This window comes from Aquarana catesbeiana, linkage group LG03 (assembly GCF_042186555.1).
Source record: "Aquarana catesbeiana isolate 2022-GZ linkage group LG03, ASM4218655v1, whole genome shotgun sequence".
Lineage (NCBI taxonomy): Eukaryota > Metazoa > Chordata > Amphibia > Anura > Ranidae > Aquarana > Aquarana catesbeiana.
This window is the reverse complement of record NC_133326.1, coordinates 153,269,926-153,295,236: the sequence shown is the minus strand read 5'-3', so window position 1 is coordinate 153,295,236 and position 25,311 is coordinate 153,269,926. Positions and strand designations below refer to the sequence as shown.

Sequence of the window (25,311 nt, the reverse complement as noted above, 5' to 3'; positions counted from 1 at the left end):
CTACGGTTATCAGATTTATACAGACTTGCCTCTTATTATTCCAGCTTGCTCCTATGTCCCCCTAGTGCTGGACTCGAATCACTGACATCACGTTCTGAGCACAGAGAAAGGCATTATGGCTGCAGTAGTCTTCTGGATAGACATTGCTGATTTGCAGAACTGACTATGGACTACATCTCCCAGCAGAACATTTACTCCACAGAAGAATTGTGGGAGAGACTATAAAGGGATCTGCTGACCAGAGGTGGGGGACTCGAGTCACATGACTTGACTTGAGTGAGACTTGAGTCACCTGTTTGAGGACTTGCGACTTGCTTGACAAAAATAAATAAATGACTCGACTTGACTTTAACTTGTCACTAATGACTTGCGACTTGACTTTGACTTGGGCTATTTGACTTGCAATGACTTGGCACCACCCCCCCGAAAATATTACCCACACACTCCGCTCACCACCGCCTCTGAGCCAATCAGCATTTGCCAAATGCCATTGGAGCTGTTCAGGGTAGTGGTAAGAGTTATGTCAGTCCCTGCATCAAGCGCACCTGTTGAACATGTGTTCAGCCATGGTGGGGTGATAATGCGAGCCCATCGCTCACAACTGAGCGAGAAAGTACTTTCCAATTTAATTTTTTGCAAATGCAATGCATTTTAAGTGGCTATTCTCATCATCATCAGATGTTGGCATTGTGTCAAGTTCAAACTTTGAGCTTAGTTATTTTCCCCCTCAGCAAGGACTACATTTTTTCAGGCTTGTTGGCCATTTAATTGCTGAGTGTTCTGCTCCTTGTCTGCTGTTTGGGCATTCAAAGTGTTTCTTTAATACGCCAAGAAAAAAAGCACTAAGCAGTTTTGTTAATGTTGAAAATAAAACAAAACCTTTCCTGAAAACGGACTTTTAACTCATTTAAAGGTGGAAATGGGGTAGATCAGTATTTTTACTTAATTTGTGACTTGACCAAAATAAATTACTTGACTTGACTTGCTTGACTTCTAGCAGGGACTCGACTTGACTTGCTTGCTTTTTCGCCACAGTAACTTGGGACTTGCTTGTGACTTGAAGGTTAAGACTTGAGACTTGCTTGTGACTTGCACATGTGTGACTTATGCCGCGCACACACGGTCGGACTTTTCGTCTACAAAAGTCCGACGGACGCCGACGGACAAAATACGGCTGACAATCCGATCGTGTGTGGGCTTCCCCGGACTTTCAGCGGACTTTTCCAGCCGCAAATCTGACGGACTTTAGATTTGAAACATGCTTCAAATCTTTACGTTGTAACTATGCCGGACCCAGAAATACGCTCGTCTGTATGCTAGTCCGACGGACAAAAACCCATGCTAGGGCAGCTATTGGCTACTGGCTATCAACTTCCTTATTTTAGTCCGGTGTACGTCATCACGTACGAATCCGTCTGACTTTTGTGTGATCGTATGTAGGCAAGTCCGTTCTTTAGAAAGTCTGCCGCAAGTCCGCCAAAAGTCCGCCAAAAGTCTGTCGGACAGGCTGTCGGATTTTTGTACACGAAAAGTCCGACCGTGTGTACGCGGCATTACTCCCATGTGTCTGCTGACCAGGCCCATGCTCTCTTCCTGGATCCCATTGTGTGAGCACAACCATGTCGCTGTGTGAGGAGATTGCGGCCTATCACGCGGCACACAGCCTACAGCTCCAGTCCAAGCGAGTCCAGCTGTTAGCTGCTTGCAGAAGGATGCCCTGCAGCAGTGCTGAACACCGCGGTAGTGTATGTTTGAGCTTTGGGGTGCACACCCTGATGCAATAGGCTGCGCACACCTATGGTGCTCTGATAGGCAAAAGAGCAAGAAGACATGCCCATCAGCTGCCCTAGCTGTATGAATGGAGAGGCATTGCTGTTATGTGACTGCAACGCATTATAATGGCAAAAAAGATACAAACACATAGATTTTAAAAATTGTACATACAGTATAACGATGGACTTGTGTTGTTTAACTGATTGTGGAGAGTTGATTGAACACAAGCATTTTTTTCCTCTTTAATATATATCCATTTTATTGCTGCTTGATTTTACATTTATCTAATAAATGTGATTCATTATGTGTTGGCATCATGCAGGTAGCAATGTTGAATGAAGAAAACATATTGGCTTACATTAGTCACAAATATCCATGTGCTGAAAGTTTTGGAGTAATACTTAGTGTGCACTGTAAAAATACTGTACGCTGCATATTACCAAAAAAATAGAGCCTGTGACTATAAGCCAGTGCTGGTCATTTACTTTCCACCTTTTATTAGGAACCTTCTAATGAAGCGCTATTTTTTCATTAACATGTAGTTTGTGCTGGAATTGAAATTGCTTCAATATAGTAGAGCGTAAAGGAATCCAGCAAGTAACAGATGGAGCTTGCTCTAATTACTGCAACTTACCACACTTGTCAATCAACTCGTTTTTGACCAAGTCTTTCACATCTTCCTCCTGAAAATCAGCAAGGGCAGGTATTAGCTAAAAAGGTATGCTGAGAATTTGCTTCTACCATAGAAACAGCATGCTTTGTCTTGTGACGTTTCTCTGTAGCCTGGAGCTCTAACTGTCAGTATAGGTCAGAAATTGCTTTTTTATATTACTTAGCCTAAAAGGTTATTAAAATGAAAAGCTACAATGTATATTTTGATTAGTGCAGTAGAAAAGTACTAACAATGGTATTAATTTTTTTTTTATAATTTTCTGCTGGTCTCGATTTATGATGATGTTCAAAGTCTATAACCAACAACTGTAGCTGTTTAATATAGTCAGATCAGTTAACTGTTTTTTCTGATTGTTATGAGTTACTGCACATTTATCAGTAACAAAAATTAAATTTCGGCAGACTTTATCGGGAGGAAGAGATTGATTCAATCAGGTGTTCCGTGAAGGCAATGCTACACAGCATGATGGCAAAACACGCGTTATGGTGGAAACCGTGGGCAGCAGACATCGCATCTAAACAGAACTGGTGCAAAACTCCATTTGACGGGAAGGCCTTGTTTGGAGAGAAGTTAGACAAGGCCATCTCCCATGTCACAGGTGGTAAATCCGGCTTGCTCCCCACAGGATAGAAGAACCAGACACTCTAGAACTATCACTTCCAGGTTTCAACATTTCAACAGGAACAGAGATTTGAGGCAGTCTAGGCAAGGAAGGGGCTTGAGACAAAATTGGAAAGGCACACAATCCACTCTTATGACGTCTCGCAGACAAGAGGTTACACCTATCCCGCAGGATTCCACAAAATCCTTTTGACGCCAAGTTAACCCAGGTGATCCCAGTGGGAGCTAGACTCACTTTTCCAAGGTTTGGGTCAAAAGATGCCAGGATCCCTGGGTGGTCTCGACAACCCAGTATGGTCATTTTTGAACATTGTCAAGCCAACCACCCAAGGATTTCTTCACCCCTTCAAGAGTACTGGGGTCCCCATAGAAAGCAGAGGCTCTCTATCAGTTCCTTAATTCTCTACAGGAACAGCAAGCAGCCATGCCAGTACCTCCGTCCCAGAGATTCTGAGGTTTCTACTCCTCCCTTTTTCTGGTACCCAAAAAGACTGGAGGCTGGAGATCCGTAATAGATCTCAAAAGATTAAACTACCACATAATTCAGGAGAAGTTCAAAATGGAGTCATTACAGACCATAATCCATGCAGTCCAACCAGGGGCCTGGATGATATCAGTAGACCTACAGGATCCATATCTGCACATTCCCATGCTTCCATCATTTCAGAAGTACCTCAGATTTGCAGTAGGAAAAATTCACCTGCAGTTCCAGAGCCTCCCCTTCGGTCTCTGTACATCACCCAGAGTTTTTATGAATGTGTTGATTTCCATCCTGGCCCCTCTTCAAGAAAGAGGTCTCAGAGTGTACCACTACTTAGTCGAAATTCTATTTTTAGCGGGAGATCCAGCTCAGTTAACGGAACACAGGACACACCTTCTGTCAACCCTGGCCGAATTCGGCTGTGTGGTAAATCAAGCAAAAATTCACCTCACTCCTACCCAGGGGATGATCTATCTGGGCACCCACTTCGGTACCGTCAAGGGGACAATATCCTTACCTCTGCAGAAAGTGTCAGCCATCACTCAGAAAATGAAGAAAGTCAGACTGCAGCCCTATCTGTCTGCGTCGAATTGTCTGATCCTACTGGGGGCGATGTCATACTGCATTCCAATGGTCCCATGGGCCCATTGGCACCTGAGGTGCTTTCAAACGGGATTCCTGAACTAATGGAGCAGATCCTATCTCTCCCAACGTATACACATAACAAACTCAATGCACAGGGGTCTACATTGGTGGACGAAGAGGGATATGCTGGTAAAATCATGCCCTTTGAGTCCCATCTCTTGGACCCCGCTTACCATCGACGCCAATGCAGTAGGCTGGGGGGCTCACTGCAACCATATTGCAATACAAGGAAGATGGGCCTTCAATACAGCAGGAGTAGTGTCCAACATCCTAGAAGTCTGTGCAGCATACCTTGCTCTGATTGCTGTGACTCAACAGATCAGAAGGAAAGCAATATTGCTTTGGATGGACAACAGGGCTGCAGTGTCATATATTTATCGCCCAGGAGGAACTCACAGCAGCTCCCTCTTAAGAGAGGTAGAGCCCATGATCCTGTGAGCAGAAAGGAATCTGTTCGATCTGAGAGCGGTTTATCTCCCAGGTCATCTAAACTTGGAAGCCGACCTCTTGTCACGAAAGTTTGTAGATCTCAACGAATGGTCACTGCATCTGAGAGCCTTCGATTGGCTAGTAGACCTCTGGGGTCTTCCTGAATTGGACCTCTTTGTCGCAGTGAGCAATGCAAAGTTACCGAGATTCATCACACATATTCCACACCCTCTGGCTGAGACAGTGGGTACCCTCTCCAGCCCATGGGCATGCAATCTAGCCTATGCGTCCCCCCCCCCGGCCACTTATCTTCAGGTTTCTTGTGAGGCTTACGATAGAGGACACAATGGTAATAGCAGTCCTTCCATACTGGCTAAAGCGTCCTTAGCTTCCAACTGCAATGTCCCTGAGTACCCAACCTCCGGTCAAAATACCAAGGCTACCTCGACCTTCTTTCGCAGGCTCTTCACATCCACCCGAACCCACTCAGACTGAACCTTCACATCTGGATGCTGAAAGGCAGAGGTTCCAGGCGTTAGGATGCTCATCTAGTGCCATCTCAACCTTGCTCAGAGCCAGAAAGCCATCAACAAACGGCATGTATCATAGAGTGTGGAAAAAGTTTAAATCCTTTGCGGTTGGTAAAAACTTTGATCCAACCCTGCCTGCTCCCTTTCAGATACTCAATTTTCTACAAACAGGCCTAGACTTAGGCCTGGGGTTAAGTACACTCAAGGTGCAAGTAGCAGCCATCTCGGCGGCCACCAAGAGAAGATGGGCTGAAGAACCTATGGTAATTCAGTTTTTCAAGGCCGTTAAGAAAATACGTCCACTTATAAGACAAAATGTTCCCACATGGGACCTATCTGTTGTCCTGGAATCCTTAACCAACCAGCCGTTTGTTCCAAATGAATCAACATCTCTATGGAATCTAACTCTAAAATGATCCTTTCTGATTGATGTGGCGTCAGGTAGAGAGTGTCAGAGCTGCAGGCCTTGGGTGCAGACCATGATCATAGTAAGTATTTTCTGGACTGAACAGTTTTCAACATTCTCAGATCCTGAATCTGGCTCTCTTCATGATTTGGATATCGCTTCAATATTAACATGCTGTATGCAGGCCACGGCCCCCTTCAGGAAGTCTTCCAGACTGTTCGTTATACCCTGGGGCAAAAATAAGGGTAAGGAGGCAACTTCTAGGATGATAGCCTCCTGGATAGTGACGCTAATTCAAAAGGCGTACAGGGCAAGGGGCCTCGAACGGTCTTCAGCGGTCAAGGCTCATTCCACCAGGTCTGTCTCTGCCTCCTGAGCGGCGAGAGCAAATGTATCGATCGAAACCATATGCAGGGCAGCAACCTGGTCTTCTCAACATACGTTTTTGTCATAGGTACTCTACCATGGAGGCACCAGGAAAACATAAAATTGTGCCATACTTACTGTAATTTTCTTTTCCTGGTGTCTATCCATGGAAGCATACAAACCCACTCTTGGTATTCCATATTACGGAAAATGCTGGGGGTGCTCTAATCCTAATCTTTTAATAATAATATAATATTCACTGATCCTGAGGGAGGAGCCAAGGCAGAGCTTGTCATAGGTATGCTGCCATAAATAGGCACCAGGAAAAGAAAATACAGTAAGTATGGCACGTTTTTCTATTTTTTTTCAATTTTGGATAGAGCAGGGAGAAATGATAACCACTGTCAGAATTTTTATTGCCACCTGTGTCCTGTTGCAGAGATTTTGCTTTACTTCCTGTTCCATAGCCAAACGGGAAGTGGGAGAAAATCCCTGCAAATTAAGGGAATCCCTTGGGGACCCCTAGGTCACCAAAACTGGAAAATTTCCCCTCTATTACTTTTCTGGGAACAGCACAACATTTTTTATTTTCTTTTACATTCCCTTTCAATGATAATGGTAAACAAGACAAATAGAGAGGATAAATCTCTTTAACAGGGGCACAGGCAGCAATAAAATCTTCCAGGGGTTCTAATCCCTCTCCACTCTATCCAAAACTAAAAAAAAAATGATTTGCCCTTAGTTATACTTTAACGAGTTCATCTCTTTGGTCGTACTACGTACACCCAAAGAGTGCAAGGTTGAGCACAAATATTGTGCAACATAAAAACATTGCAACAACTATCTTTTTATTCTAAAAGGTCATCTGCTTTCAGAAAATATATATTGTTCTGGAAGTTTAAGTTTTTTGGGCCGATTTTTACATTTGTGCAAAAAATTTCTCCAAAACAGTTACTTACAAGGCAGGCCATGAATGATAACTGTCACATTTGTTTGCGCTCTTAACTAAAACTGTCAAGCAATCAGATGACTGGTATCATAGCTGGTTACAAGTGCAAAACCATGGCAAATACACATGAAAGAGAGTCTAAGATGGTAGTTTCCTTGGCTGTAAAGGAAAGGAGGGTTTAGTTCCGCTTTAAGTATACATATGGAATTTGTAGATTATGTGTTTGCTTGGGCTTCCTATTGGGAGTATATTGTCATAGCACAGTAATATAAAAGCTGTGTTAAAAATATACTTCATCTTTAAAATACCACAACAAGCGTAAAGGCATAAAGAAAAAAAAATGTGAACTTACTGAGAGTCCAGGATCCCCCTTTTCACCTTTGAAGCCCTCAAGCCCATCTTGTCCCTGTAATGAGTAATACAGACTATGAGATATATACAAAACCTATAACAGCAAAGAGATATATCGTAACTGCTTAGGCAATGTGTCCTTTGCATTACCACTCTCTCTGACATCAGGCTATTGCACTTGAACCTTTATGAATAAATCTGAAATTTATGTTCAGAATCATAGTGTATGTCTAGTGGGCTAAAAAAACTTCTGCAAGGTTGTAAACCACCATCATTGTTATAGAGTGACAGCACAAATACTACACGTAACCCCTTTCAAGTGTGTTCATTTCTGTAAATTTTAATTCTAGGACTGAACAGAAGGAGCAAAAACAAAGAGAAAGGTTACATAGTTACATGGTTAGTAAGGTTGAATAAAGACACCAGTCCATCCAGTTCAACCTGAGAGAGTGTGGGTGCGTGTCTACCATTATCCCTATTTTTTTATTTAAGGTACTCATATAGCGCCATCAATTTACGCAGTACTCCACACGTACATTGCACACTCACATTGGTCCCTACCCTCAAGGACCCACAATCCAAGGTCCCCAACTCACACTAGAGCCAATTTTGGACAGAAGCCAATTGGCCTACCAGCATGTCTTTGGAGTGTGGGAAGAAACCGGAGTACCCGGAGGAAACCCGCAAGGCACAGGGAGAACATGCAAACGCCAGGCAGGTAGTGTCAGGATTCGAACCAGCGACCCTTTTTACTGCTAGGTGAGAGTGCTACCCACTACACCACTGTGCTGCCCAGGTTCTGAAGAAACCAGCGTCCATTGGCTGGTGAAACGCGTCAGTGGTGTGACGTCAGCACGTCACTGGGAACCGCGCGCTGTACGATCCGGTGTGTCTATACACAGAACCAACAGCTGACAGCTGCTTTTCCCTTCAGCCACGCACAACTCGGAGGCAGTGGCTTTACAGTGAGGGACGATTCCCTATCTGACTCTATCCACTGGCCAGTACGAAGTGGTATCTACGGACACAGCAATTCAGGGATCAAGGCATGCTACAACTTGATGACGGACCTTGTGCGGTTGGTGAGAACTTTATGCCCCACTCAGCACTTGTAGTACATGTCAATACTATTTATAGCATCCCCCTCCTGTTGCCTGTACGGGATTACATCTCGCTGCCTCTGCACCTTATCTCCATCCACCTTTGCTGATAACGGAACCTCCCTGTAATGCTGTCTGGTTCATAAGCTGTAATCTCTGATCATTCATCTATGCTTACGGTTTGCACCTCCATCTGAATGACCTACTTGCATTGATTACTACCATAATAGACTTAATCGCCAGAACATCCACCCACGTAACCAGCATTTACATTGTTGTTGTATGATCGTTCCATCCATGCTGGGAGTCTCTCTGTAGGAATAATCACTTATCTACGAATCTCTACCCTGGTTTGGACTTACCAACAACATACTAGTATATCATAATATGAGTGGATGGCGATTATCTGGTGTGAATGTGTGGGTGTGTAGCCGCGGCTCCCATTGTTTTTGTTATCCCCGTGACAAGGTTGTCCAATTTTGTCCAATTAGGCCTGTGTCAGCCGTTTATCTAAATTGCGTCTTTCATCTTTTGTATTTAGAATTTTGGTATATTTTGGATGTTAATAAAGCTGGTTTGTATCTATCCTTGTATTCTCTGTTGACCTTCTTAAGAGAACCTCTTTGTTTTTTCTTATATGCAATTAGGGCAATCAGAACTGCATCCAGACCTTAGAGGTCTGAATGATTGATTTATACTCACTTGCTATTATGACCAATTATTAATTAATCAATCTGGTTGATCCTGGCAAAATCTTTTTATTTTCTGAACAGAAGGAGCAGTAGAAAGCGTTGTCTGTGCTAGCAATGATAGATTGCCACTTTAAGCTTATTCGCATAGTATTTACAGAAAACTTTGTTGTATTATATTAGCTTCCTGCTATGCTAAAAATGTTTGATAGTGATATTTTGTAATGCAGGGCATAGTTAAAGGTTCACTTAGCTGCCCCATCCAAAGATGTATGTGGGGGGGGGGGGTAGTAAGTTGTATAGCAGGTTATATAGGTTATATTTACAGAGTATAGTATAATATAGTATAGTATAGTATAGTATAATAACAGCTTTTCTTTATTTACTAACCATTTCTCCTTTTGTTCCAGGTGATCCTGGCTCTGCCCTGGGACAAGGCAAAGACTTTCCTCTCTTCCCTTTTTCACCCTGTTAACAAGACATGGAGTGTGCATTTTAACACAAAAAACCCACACTACGCGCAGTACAGGTGTAATAATAGGATTTTTAAATACAGCTTACCTGTAAAATCCTTTTCTTGAGAGTACATCACGGGACACAGAGTATTCATTACATAGTGGGTTAGATAGGCACCATCGGTGATTGGACACTGGTTAACCCCAATTAAGGAGAATTCCTCCCCTATATAACCCCTCCCATATGGGGAGAACTTCAGTTTTGTAGCAAAGCAATAGGTAACCATGTAAAACCCATAGAAGGGCGAGAGCTCTGTGTCCTGTGATGTACTCTCAAGAAACAGATTTTACAGGTAAGCTGTATTTAAAAATCCTATTTTCTTGATCATACATCACGGGACACAGAGTATTCATTACATAGTGGGATGTCCCAAAGCAATGCTCATTTGAGGAGAGGGAGACACAGATCAGAAAATATAGACCACAAACGGACCAGAGGAACTAAACTGCAGCCTGCAGTACACTGCGCCCAAAGGCGGTATCCTCTTGCCCTCTTACATCCACCTGATAGAATCTGGTGAATGTATGGACTGAAGACCAAGTCGCAGCCTTACAGATCTGAGCCACGGAGGCCTGGTGATGCACTGCCCAAGAAGCACTAACAGCCCTAGTTGAGTGCGCTTTCACATGAAAAGGAGGAGTCTTCCTCTTTAAATCATAAGCCTGAAAAATAACCTGTTTAATCCATCTAGAAAGAGTGGATTTCGACGCTGCTTGGCCTTTCTTATGGCCATGTGGCAGAATAAACAAACAATCAGTTTTCTGTATCTGAGCAGTTGCCTGCAGATAGACACTGATTGCTCTAACCACATCAAGAGTGTGCAAAGATTCTTCCTCCGCGGACTGCGGATCTGGAAAAAAGGATGGTAGGATTACATCTTGATTCAAATGGAATCCTGAAACCACCTTAGGTAAGAAGGAACGATTAGGACGCATAACAATCCTGTCCTTGTGAATAATTAAATATGGCTCTTTACAAGAAAAAGCTGCCAATTCTGATACTTTCCTAGCAGATGATATGGCTATCAAGAAGACTCATTTTTTTAGTCAAAAGCGCTAAAGGAGCCAGGTGCAGTGGCTCAAAGGGTTGTCCCTGTAAAGCCGACAACACCAAATTCAAATCCCATGGGCATACTGGAGGTTTGACTGGCGGATTCAACCGCAGTACCCCCTGAACAAAGGCCCGGACAAGGGAATGTGAAGTAATTGGCTTCTGAAAAAATACAGACAAAGCCGAAATTTGGACTTTGATAGTGCTCAAAGCCAATCTCCTTTCTAGGCCTGACTGAAGAAAGGTCAGGATTCTGCTAATCATATACCTTCTAGGATGCCATCCCCTGGGTTCACACCAGGAAACATATACCTTCCAGATTTTGTAGTAAATAAGCTTGGAGGCCGGCTTTCTGGCATTGACCAGAGTGGAAAGGACTGACTCTGAGAGCCCACAGTCTTTTAAAATGTGGGTTTCAGCAGCCAAGCCCTCAAATTTTAGACTTCGTAAAGCAGGGTGGCAAATCGGACCCTGTGTGAGCAGATCTGACCGGAATGGGAGGACCCAAGGCCTGCCCACTGCCATCTTTACGATCTCTGCATACCAAGGTCATCTGGGCCAAGCCGGGGCTACTAAAAGGACCGACTTTGCTTCCCTTTTGACCCTTCCCAGGAACCGCGGAAGAAGTGGGTTCGGAGGGAAGGCATACGTTAGATTGTACTGATCCCATGGGATTGTCAGAGCATCTGACCCCTGAGCAGGTACATCCCTTGTTCTGGACACAAATTTGTCCAGCGTCCTGTTGAATCTGGACACAAATAGATCCACATCTGGTGTTCCCCACCTTTGACATATGGTTTGGAATATATCGGGGTGTAGGGACCATTCTCCTGGGCATAATTGCCGGCGGCTTAAGAAATCCACTTGCCAATTTTCCACTCCTGGGATGAATACTGCAGACAGGCAGGGAACATGGCTTTCTGCCCATGCAAGAATGCGATTCACCTCCCTTTGGGCATCCAGACTTCTGGTGCCTCCTTGGTGATTGATGTAAGCCACAGCCGTGGCATTGTTGGATTGTATCTATATAGGATGACCCTGTAGCCTGTAAGACCAGTCCATGAGGGCCAAGTAAATTGCCTGAATTTCTAGAATATTGATGGGCAAGCGTCTCTCGGTTGCAGACCATCTTACCTGCGTGCATGTTTCTTCCAGAACTGCTCCCCAGCCTGTCAGACTGGCATCTGTGGTTACGATCATCCATGGTAGTGGAAAAAAGGCTTTGCCTTTCAAAAGATTTTTGGTTCGTAACCATCAATTGAGGCTTTTGCGTATCCTTGAGGATAGGCACATCGGAAGATCCAAGGCATGAGTCTTTTTGTTCCAAGCTGGGAGAATGCTTCTCTGCAGGGGCCTTGAGTGAAACTGGGCAAATGGAACAGCCTCGAAAGTGGCAACCATCTTTCCTAACAGTCTCATACATAGCCGAATGGATGGACTCTTTTTGCTTAATACTAAGCAGACTAGAGCTCTTACGGCCTTGACCTTTGGCTCTGGTAGAAACACCCTGCCTTGAGTGGTGTCTATGATCATGCCTAGATACGCCAACCTTGTTGAAGGTTGCAAAGAAGACTTTTCTAGGTTGATTATCCAGCCTAGTCTTTCCAAATGTCTTACTGTCTTGAAGACAGCGCGGTTCAGGTGTGCCACCGATTGCTCTATGAGTAGCAAATCGTCTAGATAAGCTACCACAGTTATGCCCTGAGCTCTTAGATTTGCTAAGAGAGGGTCTAGAATTTTTGTAAAAATTGGAGGAGCTGTAGCGAGACCGAAAGGAAGGGCCACAAACTGGAAATGGCGATGGTCTACCGCGAACCTTAGATATCTTTGGTGAGCGGGAAAAATCGGTAAATGAAGATATGCATCCTTGATATCTATTGATGCCATAAATTCTCCCCCCTGCAGGGTGGAGACCACCGAACGAATTGACTGCATTCGAAAGGATCGAATGTGTAGAAACTGATTCAGATCCTTTAGATCTAGGATGGGTCTGACATCTCCATTTGGCTTTGGAACGGTGAAGAGATTTGAGTAGAACACTGAACCCTGATCTTTTGGGTTCATTTCTACTATCACTCCCTGGGATAGTAAGCGATCTAAGGCCAGTAGCAGCAGTTCTCACTTTACTGGATCTTTGGGAACTCTTGACCTTAGGAAACGAGCTGGTGGAAGCTCTAAGAACTCTATTTTGTAACCTAGAGATACTGAAGAGACCACCCACTTGTCTTGAACCTCTTCCCGCCAGGCTCCTGAAAACTGTAGGAGCCTTCCCCCCACACGGCCGAGTGGGGGCGCCCCTTCACAGGGATGTTATGTGGCTCTGCTTGGCAGGCTTTCGTCCCCAAGCCTTTTTCTGCCCTTGGGTGTGACCCTGGGCCCTTCCACTGAAAGTGGATTGGGAAGGCCGTCGCCACTGCTTAGAGCCTGATGTTCCAGGGGAAGGGGAAAGAGACCGTTTGAATGGTGGACATTTACTCCTCTTAACTGGTAGGAGTGTAGATTTACCATCTGTAATTTTTTGTATAAAATTATCTAGGTCATCCCCAAATAGGCATTCCCCTTTGAATGGGAAACCAGCTAAATATCTTTTGCATGAAAGCTCTGCTGCCCAACTTTTAAGCCAAAGGGACCTGCTCATGTGTACCAACAGGAAAGACAAACGAGATGCTTGCTGGGCAGAATCCAGAATGGCATCAATCATAAAACACAGCACCTGTGGAAGGTCTGCATAGTTCTCCACTTCCTCACCAGGAAGGAGGCCAAGCATCTGCTTAACCTGTTCCTTGAGCAATTGACACAAACCCACAGTTGCAACTGTAGGTTGGACTACAGTGCCAGCCATGGAGAAGGAGGCTTTTAATAAAGTTTCCAGCTTTTTATCAGTTGGATCTTTAAACACCTGAGCATTGTCCAAGGGACAGGTCAGGTTTTTATTCACACAAGAGACAGCCTCATCCACGGATGGGACCTTCCACTTCTTGGTGATGCTTTCCTCCAGAGTATAAAGCATAGAAAACCTTTTAGGAGGAGTAAACAGTTTATCGGGATGTCCCCAGTCCTCATACAACAATTTATCCATTAAAAGATGAATTGGAAAGGAAAAGGCAGTCTGTGGGATCCTTCTAACCCCCAGGGAAGAAACAGAGGATGTGGCGGCCTCAGCAGAGGGCATTTTAAATGTGGAATGCACTAGTTCAGTATAATACTGGACCTGCTTCTTGAGTGCCTGAGAAGAAGAAGCTCTCTCCTCTTCCTCTGAATCCTCAGACTGCTCTTGATCCCTATCTCTGGATAGGGATCTCTCCTCATTGTCAGAAGATTCATCTTAAAGAGAAAGTGCAGAGGGAGGGGATCTACCCCTTTTTCTGCTATCTTTTAAGGAAGCTGAAATAAAATTCATAATTCTTCCCTTAAAACCCTCCAATGTAGCCCTAAGGGAATCCTCTGTGACATACGCTGGGGCTGTAACATTAGGAGAGGCTGCAAAACCTGACAGGGGCACTGACTCATCCTGTGAGGCTGGCTCCAGTCTTGCAGGGAGGATGGTATTCTGCAGGCATCTTTAGGACCCATAGACACAGGCGGTGACTTTCTTGTGCCTTTGTTACCTCCCCCCAAGACCCTCTTACGAGGAGACATAGTCCCAAGCTACAAAGCAGAGGTACTAGTACATATGCAATCACTGTTGTGCTAAAAGTCTCACAATATACATATATGCTTAATACTGCACAACCTGATGCCGAGTTGGTGTCTTAGGTTAGCCTGGATCTGACCACTTAGGATGCTCACTGCCCACACTCTGTGTTTATCTGTTTACAGAGCTCTGAATGCTCTGGGCTTTTAAATTAGCCACCTAGCGTCTGCACACCTGCAGTGGAGGAAGTGAGCGGATTGGACACCAGCTTCACTAAGTGTGTATCTGAAAAGCACGCAAGTTTGCTCCTTACTCACTCTAGTGGTGGAAATCAGGTAAGACATGCAACTACTCATTGAAGAAAATCCATTTGTAACATAAATATATATATAGCATTAGCTTCTCTTACCTGTCCCCGCCACAGGAACTGCTGAGAACAGACAGTTTCCAGCCTTCACCCATCACGGCGGGTAGCGTTGTGCCAACCTTCAGGGTTTTTTGGGTTATTACTCAGAGAAACCTCTTACCTGGACCTGTAAAAGACTCTGCCAGAAACTTTTGTGCCACTGTTTTAATAGTACACCAAGCCTGGTTTTCTCAGAGCCCAGTCCTCCAAAGAGAGACTTACAGGCAAAACCTTGCTTCTTCGGATGACGAGGCCCGGGTACCATACCATCTTGGGAGTCAAAATATCGGCCTGAGATATGGATGCCGTCAGCATAGCCCTTTAAGCCCCTGCAGGGACCAAACTGGAGCTTTCTTCACAGCACATATTTTACGTGACCAACTACCTTAGACACTGGTGAAAAAACTGAGGTCCTCCCCGTATGGGAGGGGTTATATAGGGGAGGAATTCTCCTTAATTGGGGTTAACCAGTGTCAAATCACCGAGGGTGCCTATTTAACCCACTATGTAATGAATACTCTGTGTCCTGTGATGTATGATCAAGAAATCCCTTTACACTAAACAAAACAAAATAAATAACAGCACTGTCCTGATCCCTATATACAGTACTTAAATACACCAAATGAAAGAAATATATACCAATGGGTGACATAAAACAATTAACAACAGAGTATATTAAACCCTTAGCGGATCTTCTCCTTGCGCTTAGCCCCTACTTACAAATAAAAAAACATGCATTTCAATATAACACTACTGGAAAATTATATGATATAAAAAAAGTTCATAACATGTAGCAGATGCCATGTTACATATTTATGGGAATTTCCATGCGGGCTCCAGTATGTGGGATGCACCACTAGAGAGTTAAAGTGTTTACTACCAGAGCATTTCAAATTCCTGGTATGTGTCTGCTGTACCATGTACTTGTATAAAATGTATCCTGTTCTTTTTTTGTGTAAAATCCCTGGTGTTCCTGCCAGTCCCTCTGCTTTCCTGTTAAAAACTGATCACACAAGGGGGCGTGGCCGGCATGCAAAGAGTATAGCCACTTAGACCGAGAGCTCTGCAGAGGAGATGATTGCTGGGGCAAACTACAGCATCCCTGAGCACTGAAGAATGGCGATTTCAGGCGCCAGAGCAGCAAGCAGGGAACAAGTCCAAGTGACAAAAAGAGCAGGGGAAACTGGGTCGGATGCCGGACTTCTTCTCCCCATTGGCCTGGCCACCAAAGTAAATCCAGGGCCACTTACACCTCCATAAGCCCTGCCAAATCTAAGGCCAAGATGTCATACATGCCTGACACCCCACCAGATCTACAGATTTCTACCCTATCTATGGATGACACAAGAGAATTGCATGACTCTATTCTGGCCTTCCCAACAAATGACCAGGCAGTTCTAGACACCACCCTAAAAGACATGCTGGAATCATTGAGACACACGATCCATACATATATCATGTCTTTAATGCAATAGGAGGTCAGTGACAGAGTCCTACATATTGAAAACAAGATGGGAGATTTTGCCACCACATTCAGTGGGTTGGTAGATGCTCATAATGAAAGGGAAGAGGATTTTGACTGGATTAAATCTAAATTGGCAGACTTAGAGAACAGATCCAGATGTAATAACGTCAAAATCAGGGGAATCTCCAAGCTTTTTTCACTAAAATACTCCAGGAGGCTCTTCTCGAAGAACTTGCTATAGACAGAATCCATAGACTCCCTAAGCCAAAGCACTTACCCGAACGTTTACCTAGAGACACTATAGCACGAATACACTTTTTCAGGGCTAAGGAAAAGCTGATGGCTTTTACAAGAAAATCTGATAACTGGTCGGAGTGCATGCAAGGTCACTCTTTTTTCGCTGACCTCACACAGTATACACTCCAACGCAGGAGAAACCTAGCAACCGTTACAATAGTGCTAAGAAACCACAACATAGTGTATAGGTGGAACTATCCTGCTAAACTACAGATCACTAAGTGAAATGACTCCTTCATTATCTCCACTATGGATGAAGGCCTTCGCCTACTAAGAGAATGGGAAATTATCACTCCCTTAACCTTGACATCCAATGACTTCCCACAACATGAAGTGCACCCAGATACAGAAGAAGGATGAGGCGCCCAGCAAAATGTCCTAACAACTATTCCAGGACCCCGGAAGGCCCCTTTGCTGTTGAATTGAGTTGTTAACCAGTTCTATATACCCTCAAGATTTAGCAGATCAATCTCTGTTCAGATTCTGTCTGTAATCGTTTGTTTTTACATCAAGTGAATAAGTCACTGGTTTTGGTGTTGGTGATATCCACTTTCATCTTCTTTATATTTGTTTTTTTTTCCTTCTTTTTCTACTATTCGAACGTTGAACTTTAGTAGCGCAAACTGACTGTTTCTATTTTTTTAGAAGTGCACAGGAAATCTGGACTCTAATCAATTTTGTTACTGGATCTCAAACCCTTTTCTTGATAGGTCATCCGTTGGACTTTTCTACCATAAGGTAGAATTCTTGATCCTGAACAGATATCTGAAAGCAGACTCGACATACAGCCGCATATCCTTCTGACAGCAGGTACCATCATTTTCAATCCACACATAATAATGCAGTTCAAGGTATTCTCTCTAAATGTCAAGGGCCCCAATAGCCTAGCGAAAAGAAATACGGTATGGAAAGAAGCTAAACGATTACTATGTGATATCCTGCATCTGCAGGAGACACATTTCTGCTCCAAAAAATCCATCATTTTCCAACAACCAATTATTTTCCATTCTAAAGCTCCCACATAAAAAGGGGAGTACTTATTGCAATCAAGGATACAATTTCCTTTAAGCAGGGTCATTACCTGGCGCTCATATGCAAGATTAACAACACCGTCTACATCTTGATCAATGTGTATCTGCTTAATGTACGTCCCCTGACATACCTCAAAAAACTCTGGTTAAAGATATCTAAATCCTGCCAAGGACACAATATAATGTGCGGAGACTTTAATAGTATTAGGGATTGTGATATGGATGTGTCCTCATTAGGCATGTGCAAAATGAAAAAATTTGTTTTGTTTCGTTTTAATTCGTTATTAAATTAATTTAGTTTAGTTAGATTCGTTAAATTCATTAAATTCGTTTTCAAATCAGTTTCGTTTTCGACCGAATTCGAAAATCGGTCGAATTCGAAAATATTTCAACCGGATTCGATATTATTTCAACCGCATTCGAAAATATTTTAACAGCATTCGAAATTATTTCAACTGTATTAGAAATTATTTCAATCGTATTCGATAATATTTCAATCGCATTCGAAAATATTTCTACCGAATTTGATAATATTTCAACCGCATTCAAAATTATTCCAACTGTATTCAAAATTATTTCAATCGGATTCGATAATATTTCAACCGCATTCGAAAATATTTCAACAGCATTCAAAATTATTTCAACTGTATTAGAAATTATTTCAATCGTATTCGATAATATTTCAATCGCATTCGAAAATATTTCTATTTTCGAATTTGATAATATTCAGATAATAATTAGATAATATTCCTCTTCAGCAAACCAGAAGAACGCTGCATGGTTTCGCGTCACCATGGCAGTAAAAGCTGTGAGAGGGATTGAGCGCACCCCAGACTGCATCCGTCATCGGTAAATAAAAATGATTAAATTCTCTCTCTCTCTCTCTGTGTCTCCCAGAGGCGTATCTATTGAAAATGGCACCTATGGCAAGCACTGAAACTGCGCCCCTGTCAAAAAAAAAAAAAACAGCTAATAAAACTACAAGTCTTTAACCACTTCAGCCCCGGAAGAATTTACCCCCTTCCTGACCAGAGCACTTTTTGCGATTTGGCACTGCGTCACTTTAACTGACAATTGCGCGGTCGTGCGACGTGGCTCCCAAACAAAATTGAAGTCCTTTGTTTCCCACAAATAGAGCTTTCTTTTGGTGGTATTTGATCTCCCCTGCTGTTTTTATCTTTTGCGCTATAAACAAAATAAGAGCGACAATTTGGAAAAAAACGCATTATTTTTTAGATTTTGCTATAATAAATATCCCCCAAAAATATATAAAAAAACATTTTTTTTCCTCAGTTTAGGCCGATACATATTCTTCTACATATTTTTGGTTAAAAAAAAAAAATCGCAATAAGCATTTATTGATTGCTTTGCACAAAAGTTATAGCGTTTACAAAAAAAAAAATAATAAATATATATATATAATTTTTTATTCTATTCTGTTCTATTGTTACTCTATTCTATTCTATTCTATTTTTTTCTATTCAAATTTGAATTCATTCTATATGAATTTCAAATTTCAGAAGATGGCTATATATATAAATATGAATTCAAATTTGAATAGAAAAGATTAGAATAGAAAAAAAATAGGACAGAATAGAATAAAATAAAATACATATACACATTATATTTTACTCAATTCTGTTCTATTGTTTTTCTAGTCTATTTTCTATTTCTAGTCTAATCTTTTCTATTAGAATTCGAATTCATATAGAATGAATTAAAATTCGAATAGAAAAGATTAGAATAGAAAAACAATAGAACAGAAAACAATGTATATGTATTTCTAATCTATTCTAATCTTTTAGAATAGAAAAACAATAGAACAGAAAACAATGTATATGTATTTCTAATCTATTCTAATCTTTTATATTCAAATACGATTTCATTCTATATGAAATTCGAATTTCAGAAAATGGTTATTTATATATTTATATATATATATTTTTTTTCTGATCTGATCTATTGTTTTTCTAAGATATTATTTTCTATTCTATTTCAATTCAATTTCATTCTATATGAAATTCGAATTTCGGAAAATGGTTATATATATATATTTATATATATAACCATCTTTTGAAATTCGAAATTCATATAGAATGAATTCAAATTCGAATAGAAAAGATTAGAATAGAAAAACAATAGAACAGAAAATAATCTAATATATATATTATATTATATTAGATTCTGTTCTATTGTTTTTCTAGTCTATTTTCTTTTCTATTCGAATTCGAATTCATTCTATATGAAATTCGAATTTCGGAAAATGGTTATATATATATATATATATATATATATATATATATATATATATATATATTGTATTTCTATTCTAATCTTTTCTATTCAAATTCAATTTCATTCTATATGAAATCTGAATTTTGGAAAATGGTTTTACATTTATACATCTTCTGAAATTCGAAATTCATATAGAATTAATTCAAATTCCATTAGATAAGATTAGAATAGAGTAGAAAAGAATAGAATTATATATATATATATATATATATATATATATATATATATATATATATATATATATATATATATATATATATATATAAAACCATCTTCCAAAATTGAAATTTAGTATAGAATGATTTCATATTAGAATAGAATATAAAATAATAGAAAAAAATAGAATAAAAAAACAACAGAACTGCATAGAATAAAATATAATATATATTATTTTAGTTTCCATTGTTTTGATATTAGTAATTTTCCAATCTATTTATACTATTCGAAATTTGAATTTCAGAAGATGGTCATATTCTGTTGTATTTTATTACATTCAATTCTATTCTATTCTTTACAATTCTTTTATTTTTATTCTATTGTTTTATTATTTTATATTCTATTTTATTGTATTCTTTTTTAGAAATCAATTTATATTTTTTCTAATTCGATTCAAATTTGTTTTCGAATTCGAGTCGAATAGATTTCGAATTTGTTTTCGAATGGAATAGATTTCGAATTCGATTCAAATTTCGTCCGTGGGTTTTCGATTCGAAACATTTCGGATTCGTTTAAATTCGTTAGTATTGTAATTCGGTATTTGGGATGCATCCGAATGTCCGAATAATGAAAATTTCATCCGAATTTCGATTCGGAACTAAACGAAATGCACATGTCTAGTCCTCATCTAATTAAGCACGCACACAGAGAGCAACTCTGTTTAACTTCATCTCTTCATCCCACCTCTTTGACATTTGCAGCTGCCAGCATTCAAATGAAAAGAACTACACCTTGTACCCCATGTGCATTTATCTTACTCCCGTATTGACCTCTTTTTAGTGGACAAAGTTTTACTTCAATCGGTAATTAAATCTGAGGTATATTGTATAACTTGATCGGACCACACTCCTGTGTCCATTGTAGTGGGTGGGGGTCTCACTGAAACCAAGGCAAATAGATGAAAAAATTACATGTTTTTGATGTCAAATCCAGACAACAAGGACACAATAGCGAAACATATATGAGAATTCTTTGACCTCAATATACAGTCGGTTTCAGACCCATTCACACTGTGGAATGCCCACAAGGCATGTCACTGGGGCATTTTGTTGAAAATTAGTGCAGTGGCCAAGAGGAAAAAAACATGGCTGCTAGATAGTCTCCTTCTTAAATAGAAGAGCTTGAACATATGAATAAGCAACAACCATCAATCTCTAGGCATTAAACTCTAAAACCCACAAGAAATTGCAGATGCATTCAGTACATACTACAGTAATTTTTATAATTTATGTGAGGATTCCTTTATCCCTCAACCATCACCAGATGGAATAGCCAGATTCCTAGACTCCATTTCACTGCCCACCCTGTCACCTCTAGACTTACATAAATTAAATCAACCATTCACAATTCCTGAGATTACTAAAGTGATCAAACAAATGCCCCAAAATAAATCACCAGGCCTAGATATTCTCATCTGAACACTATCAATTATTCAATGATCTCTGAACTCTTTACTTAACTCAAGTGTACAATACAGCCATGTCATCTGCCTTGTTAGCACCTGAAATGTTATCTGCCACAATAGTTACACTTCCAAAACCAGGGAAAGATCCAGTCACTCCATAGAACTTTAGGCCGATATCTCTCCTAAATGTAGATCCAAAATCTACGCAAAAATTATAGCCACCAGAATCTCACAATTGCTCCCTTCGTTACTTAAGCAAGGCCAGGTGGGTTTTGTGAAAGGCTGGCAAGTGCCAGATGCAACGAGAAGGGCACTGAATCTCATTCACTGTGTGGAGGCCTCTCGCGAGCCTTCTCTGCTCCTCATGTGGGATGCGGAGAAGGCTTTCAACAGGGTCCATTGGGGATATTTATTGCAGGTTCTACATAGATTTGGGTAGGATGGTGAGATCTACGGGGCAATATCCGCACTGTACTCAACTCCTTCAGCCTTTGTATTCGTGGAAGGATTGTTTTCGAAGAGCTTCAATATCACAAGCTGCACCTGACAGGGATGCCCCGTTTGCCCCTTGATCTTCACACTATTAATGGAACCACTGGCCAAGAAAATTCATACACATCCACTAATTTCGGGCATAAAAGTTGCGAACCATGAACACACTGTTACATTATTCTCCGACGATGTCATTGTGACAATATCTAACCTGGCTGAATAATTACCCAAAGTATACAAAGTGTTACAGGAATTTTATAAAATTTCCTATTGCAAAGTCAACGATACTAAGTCCCACCTGTTAAGAATTCATATTACAGAAAATCTCAAATCTACTCTCTCTCAACAACGCCCCTTCCCATGACCCCAAAGCTCTCTGCTGTTCCTGGGCATTAACATTACCTTCTCCAACCTATACAGGGCCAATTTTGTCCCGTTGCTTGATTCAACAAGCAGGGAATTAGAGTGCCTTAAAAACCACTACCTCTCTTGGTCTGGCAGACTAGCAGCCTTCAAAATGGTAATACTTCCTAAAATATTATACTACTTCAGAACATTACCAATCACGATTCCTAACTCTTTCTATCAAAACATAGGAGCGCTGGTGGGATGGGGGTCCCTATATTCAAAGACTATCATATGGCCACAATGGTAGAGCAATTAAAGGCATGAATAAATCCTACAGAATTTATGTTGTGGAGTCAAATCGAACAGACACAGGTCTCCCCATGTGACCTAAAATCTCTGCTGATTATCTCCTCATTTGCAGATTCAAACATCACAACTCTTAATCCAATATTCAAAGCTGTTCTGAAAGCATGGGCGTACCTTCTTCAAAGTAGCTGCAAATACCATTGACTATCCACAATTCCCATACCCTTACGCGCATTCACATATCCACTAAAAGGGAATTCTTTTGAACACTGGTCAGGAAAGCGGATACAAACCTTATCGGATTTGATGGATGAAGGGAAACAAATTACATTTACTGAATTAACCACTAAAAAGGGCATTTCACAAAAAGATTTACGACTTATACGTTAAACTGTCTATACTGTCTACATATGTCAATAGATTTGCCATTTCTAACCTGAAGGTCCCTGAACCCCTGTGGTCATTCTGGACCACCACCCCATCAAAAAAAAAAAAAAGGGAATATCTCTCTTATACAATTCCTTGCAAACCAAGTTGATTTTTATCAAATCTTCCCCTCTTTGTAAATTGGAAGATCTCAAAATTTCTTTCTCCGATTCTCTGATAAACAATGGCTAAATGCCATTAAATTCAACTAACTGTTCAAATTGCATACATTTTTGCGAAACTGCCCAAAAAATCCATCTAGATCTTTAACCCCTTACAACATATCTAAATTCTCCAAAGATAGCGCCAACACCTGTTTGAAGGGATGTAGACCTTAAAACATATGCTTTGGTCTTGCCCCAGGCTGAGGAGCTTTTGGAAATCTGTGTTTAAAATAATCTCCACGATTACAGGTTTTCCCTTCAAAGCAAACGCTGAAAAGGCTCTACTCAGCATAGGCATGGAAAAACTCCACCCCCATATGAGATATGTCTCCCTAACTACTCTGGCACATACATTGATTGCAAAATACTGGAAATCACCATTTGCCCCAAGTATCTCTGAACTTAAAAATCTAATAGATGTCACACAAAGTTGTGAACGCATCATGGCATTCAACATAGGTACCCTAAACCAATGTAAAATAGATGGTCCCTATGGCATCAATACAGGACCAGATTTTAAAACCTAATATACTCTGTCCTTAGCAGCAGCCTAAGCAAAATCCGTGCACTTTCCTTTTTCTTCATGTTCTTCTCTTATTGGGGACATTACTGTTTGTAATACCATTTGAAACCACCATACACATTTATTATCAAGATTGTTTAATGTTATAAAGTAGACACCCTAGGAGAAATTACTTTTGTTATTGTCATATGAAACTTAACAATAGGGATAAGCCGAACACCCTCCTGTTCGGTTCGCAATAGAACATGCGAACAGGCAAAAAATTTGTCAGAACACACGAACACTGTTAAAGTCTATGGGACATGAACATGAATAATCAAAAGTGCTAATTTTAAAGGCTTATATGCAAGTTATTGTCATAAAAAGTGTTTGGGGACCTGGGTCCTGCCCCAGGGGACATGTATCAATGCAATTTTTTTTTTTTAAAAACGGATGTTTTTTCGGGAGCAGTGATTTTTTTAATGCCTAAAGTGAAACAGTAAAAATGAAATATTCCTTTAAATATCGTGCCTGGGGGGTGTATATAGTATGCCTGTAAAGTGGTGCATTTTTCCCGTGTTTAGAACAGTACCACAGCAAAATGATATTTCTGAAGGAAAAATTGTCATTCAAAACTGATCGTGGCTGTAATGAATTGTCGGGTCTCGGCAATATAGATACATATAATTGAGAAAAAGAGCATGGGATCCCCCCCATCCATTACCAGGCCCTTTGGGCCAAATTTGGCAATGATGTCACCACTATCCCTTCCTCTTCCCTTATATTGACAATTACACCTCGGGGAACTGTCATTCAGTGAGTGGCATCTTTGCATTAAGGAAGTTGGGTCTTCATGACTGACATGGGTGTACACCATGGGACATTTTCTTTTTAACTCCTTTGCGACCACGTTATAGCTGAATGATGGCTACAGTGTGGCCATACTTTGCTGAGAGGCCATCATATGACATCCTCCCATGCTCGTGCTGCCTGCGCACCCCCTGTGGTGTGCATTGGACACAGCTGATCACAGATCGGGGTAAAGGGCCAATCACGGCAGCTCTTTACCACATGATCAGCTGTATCCGATTATAGATGTAAACAAGATTTGCTGGTTATTGGTACTCCTCCCCTCACGCTGACAGCGCTTGAGGAGAGGAGAGCTGAAAATCTGCAAATTCATGAAGGGGACATCTGCACTGACAATCAGGGCCCTGACCATCAGTGTCTCGATTATCAGTGCCCCAGCAGTGTCCACCAATGCTGCCAATCTGTGCCCATCAGTGATGCATGTCAGCACCACCTATCAGTGCAACATCATCAGCGCACATCAGTGAAGAAGAAAAATTACTTATTTAGACAATTTTATAACAGAAACTATGAAAAACTTTTAAAAAAAGATTTTTGGTATTTATTTGTTTGTTTAAAAAAAACAAGAAAAAAACCCAGTGGTAATTAAATGCCACCAAAAGAAAGCTCTATCTGTCTAAAAAAAAAGATAAAAATTTAGTTTGGGTACAGTGTTGGATGACTGCACAATTGGCATTCAAAATGCGACAGCACTGAAAGCTAAACATTGGCCTGTGCAGGAAGGGTGAAAGTGCCCAGTAGGCAAGTGGTTAATAAAGGACTTGTTAAAAATTGTGTTTATGTGTTTATTTACTTTTCACTTTTTTGTGAATGAGTAGGGATAATATGTATGAGGGGACGGTATATGGGTGCTCCTTATTGTTAAGGAGGGCTTC

The 25,311-nt window shown here is 41.0% G+C and overlaps 1 protein-coding gene across 1 annotated transcript in view; it reads right to left on the bottom strand.

The window, feature by feature from the left end:
- The window catches only part of LOC141131772 (uncharacterized), a 759,715-nt gene that overhangs the window by 57,857 nt on the left and 676,547 nt on the right, over positions 1-25,311 (bottom strand). The window contains exons 93-95 of the mRNA XM_073619424.1: positions 9,404-9,481; positions 7,226-7,279; positions 2,408-2,456 (exon numbers count right to left, since the gene is read on the bottom strand). Of these exons, the coding sequence (XP_073475525.1) occupies positions 2,408-2,456; positions 7,226-7,279; positions 9,404-9,481 (181 nt within the window). The remainder of the gene's footprint in view (positions 1-2,407; positions 2,457-7,225; positions 7,280-9,403; positions 9,482-25,311) is intronic.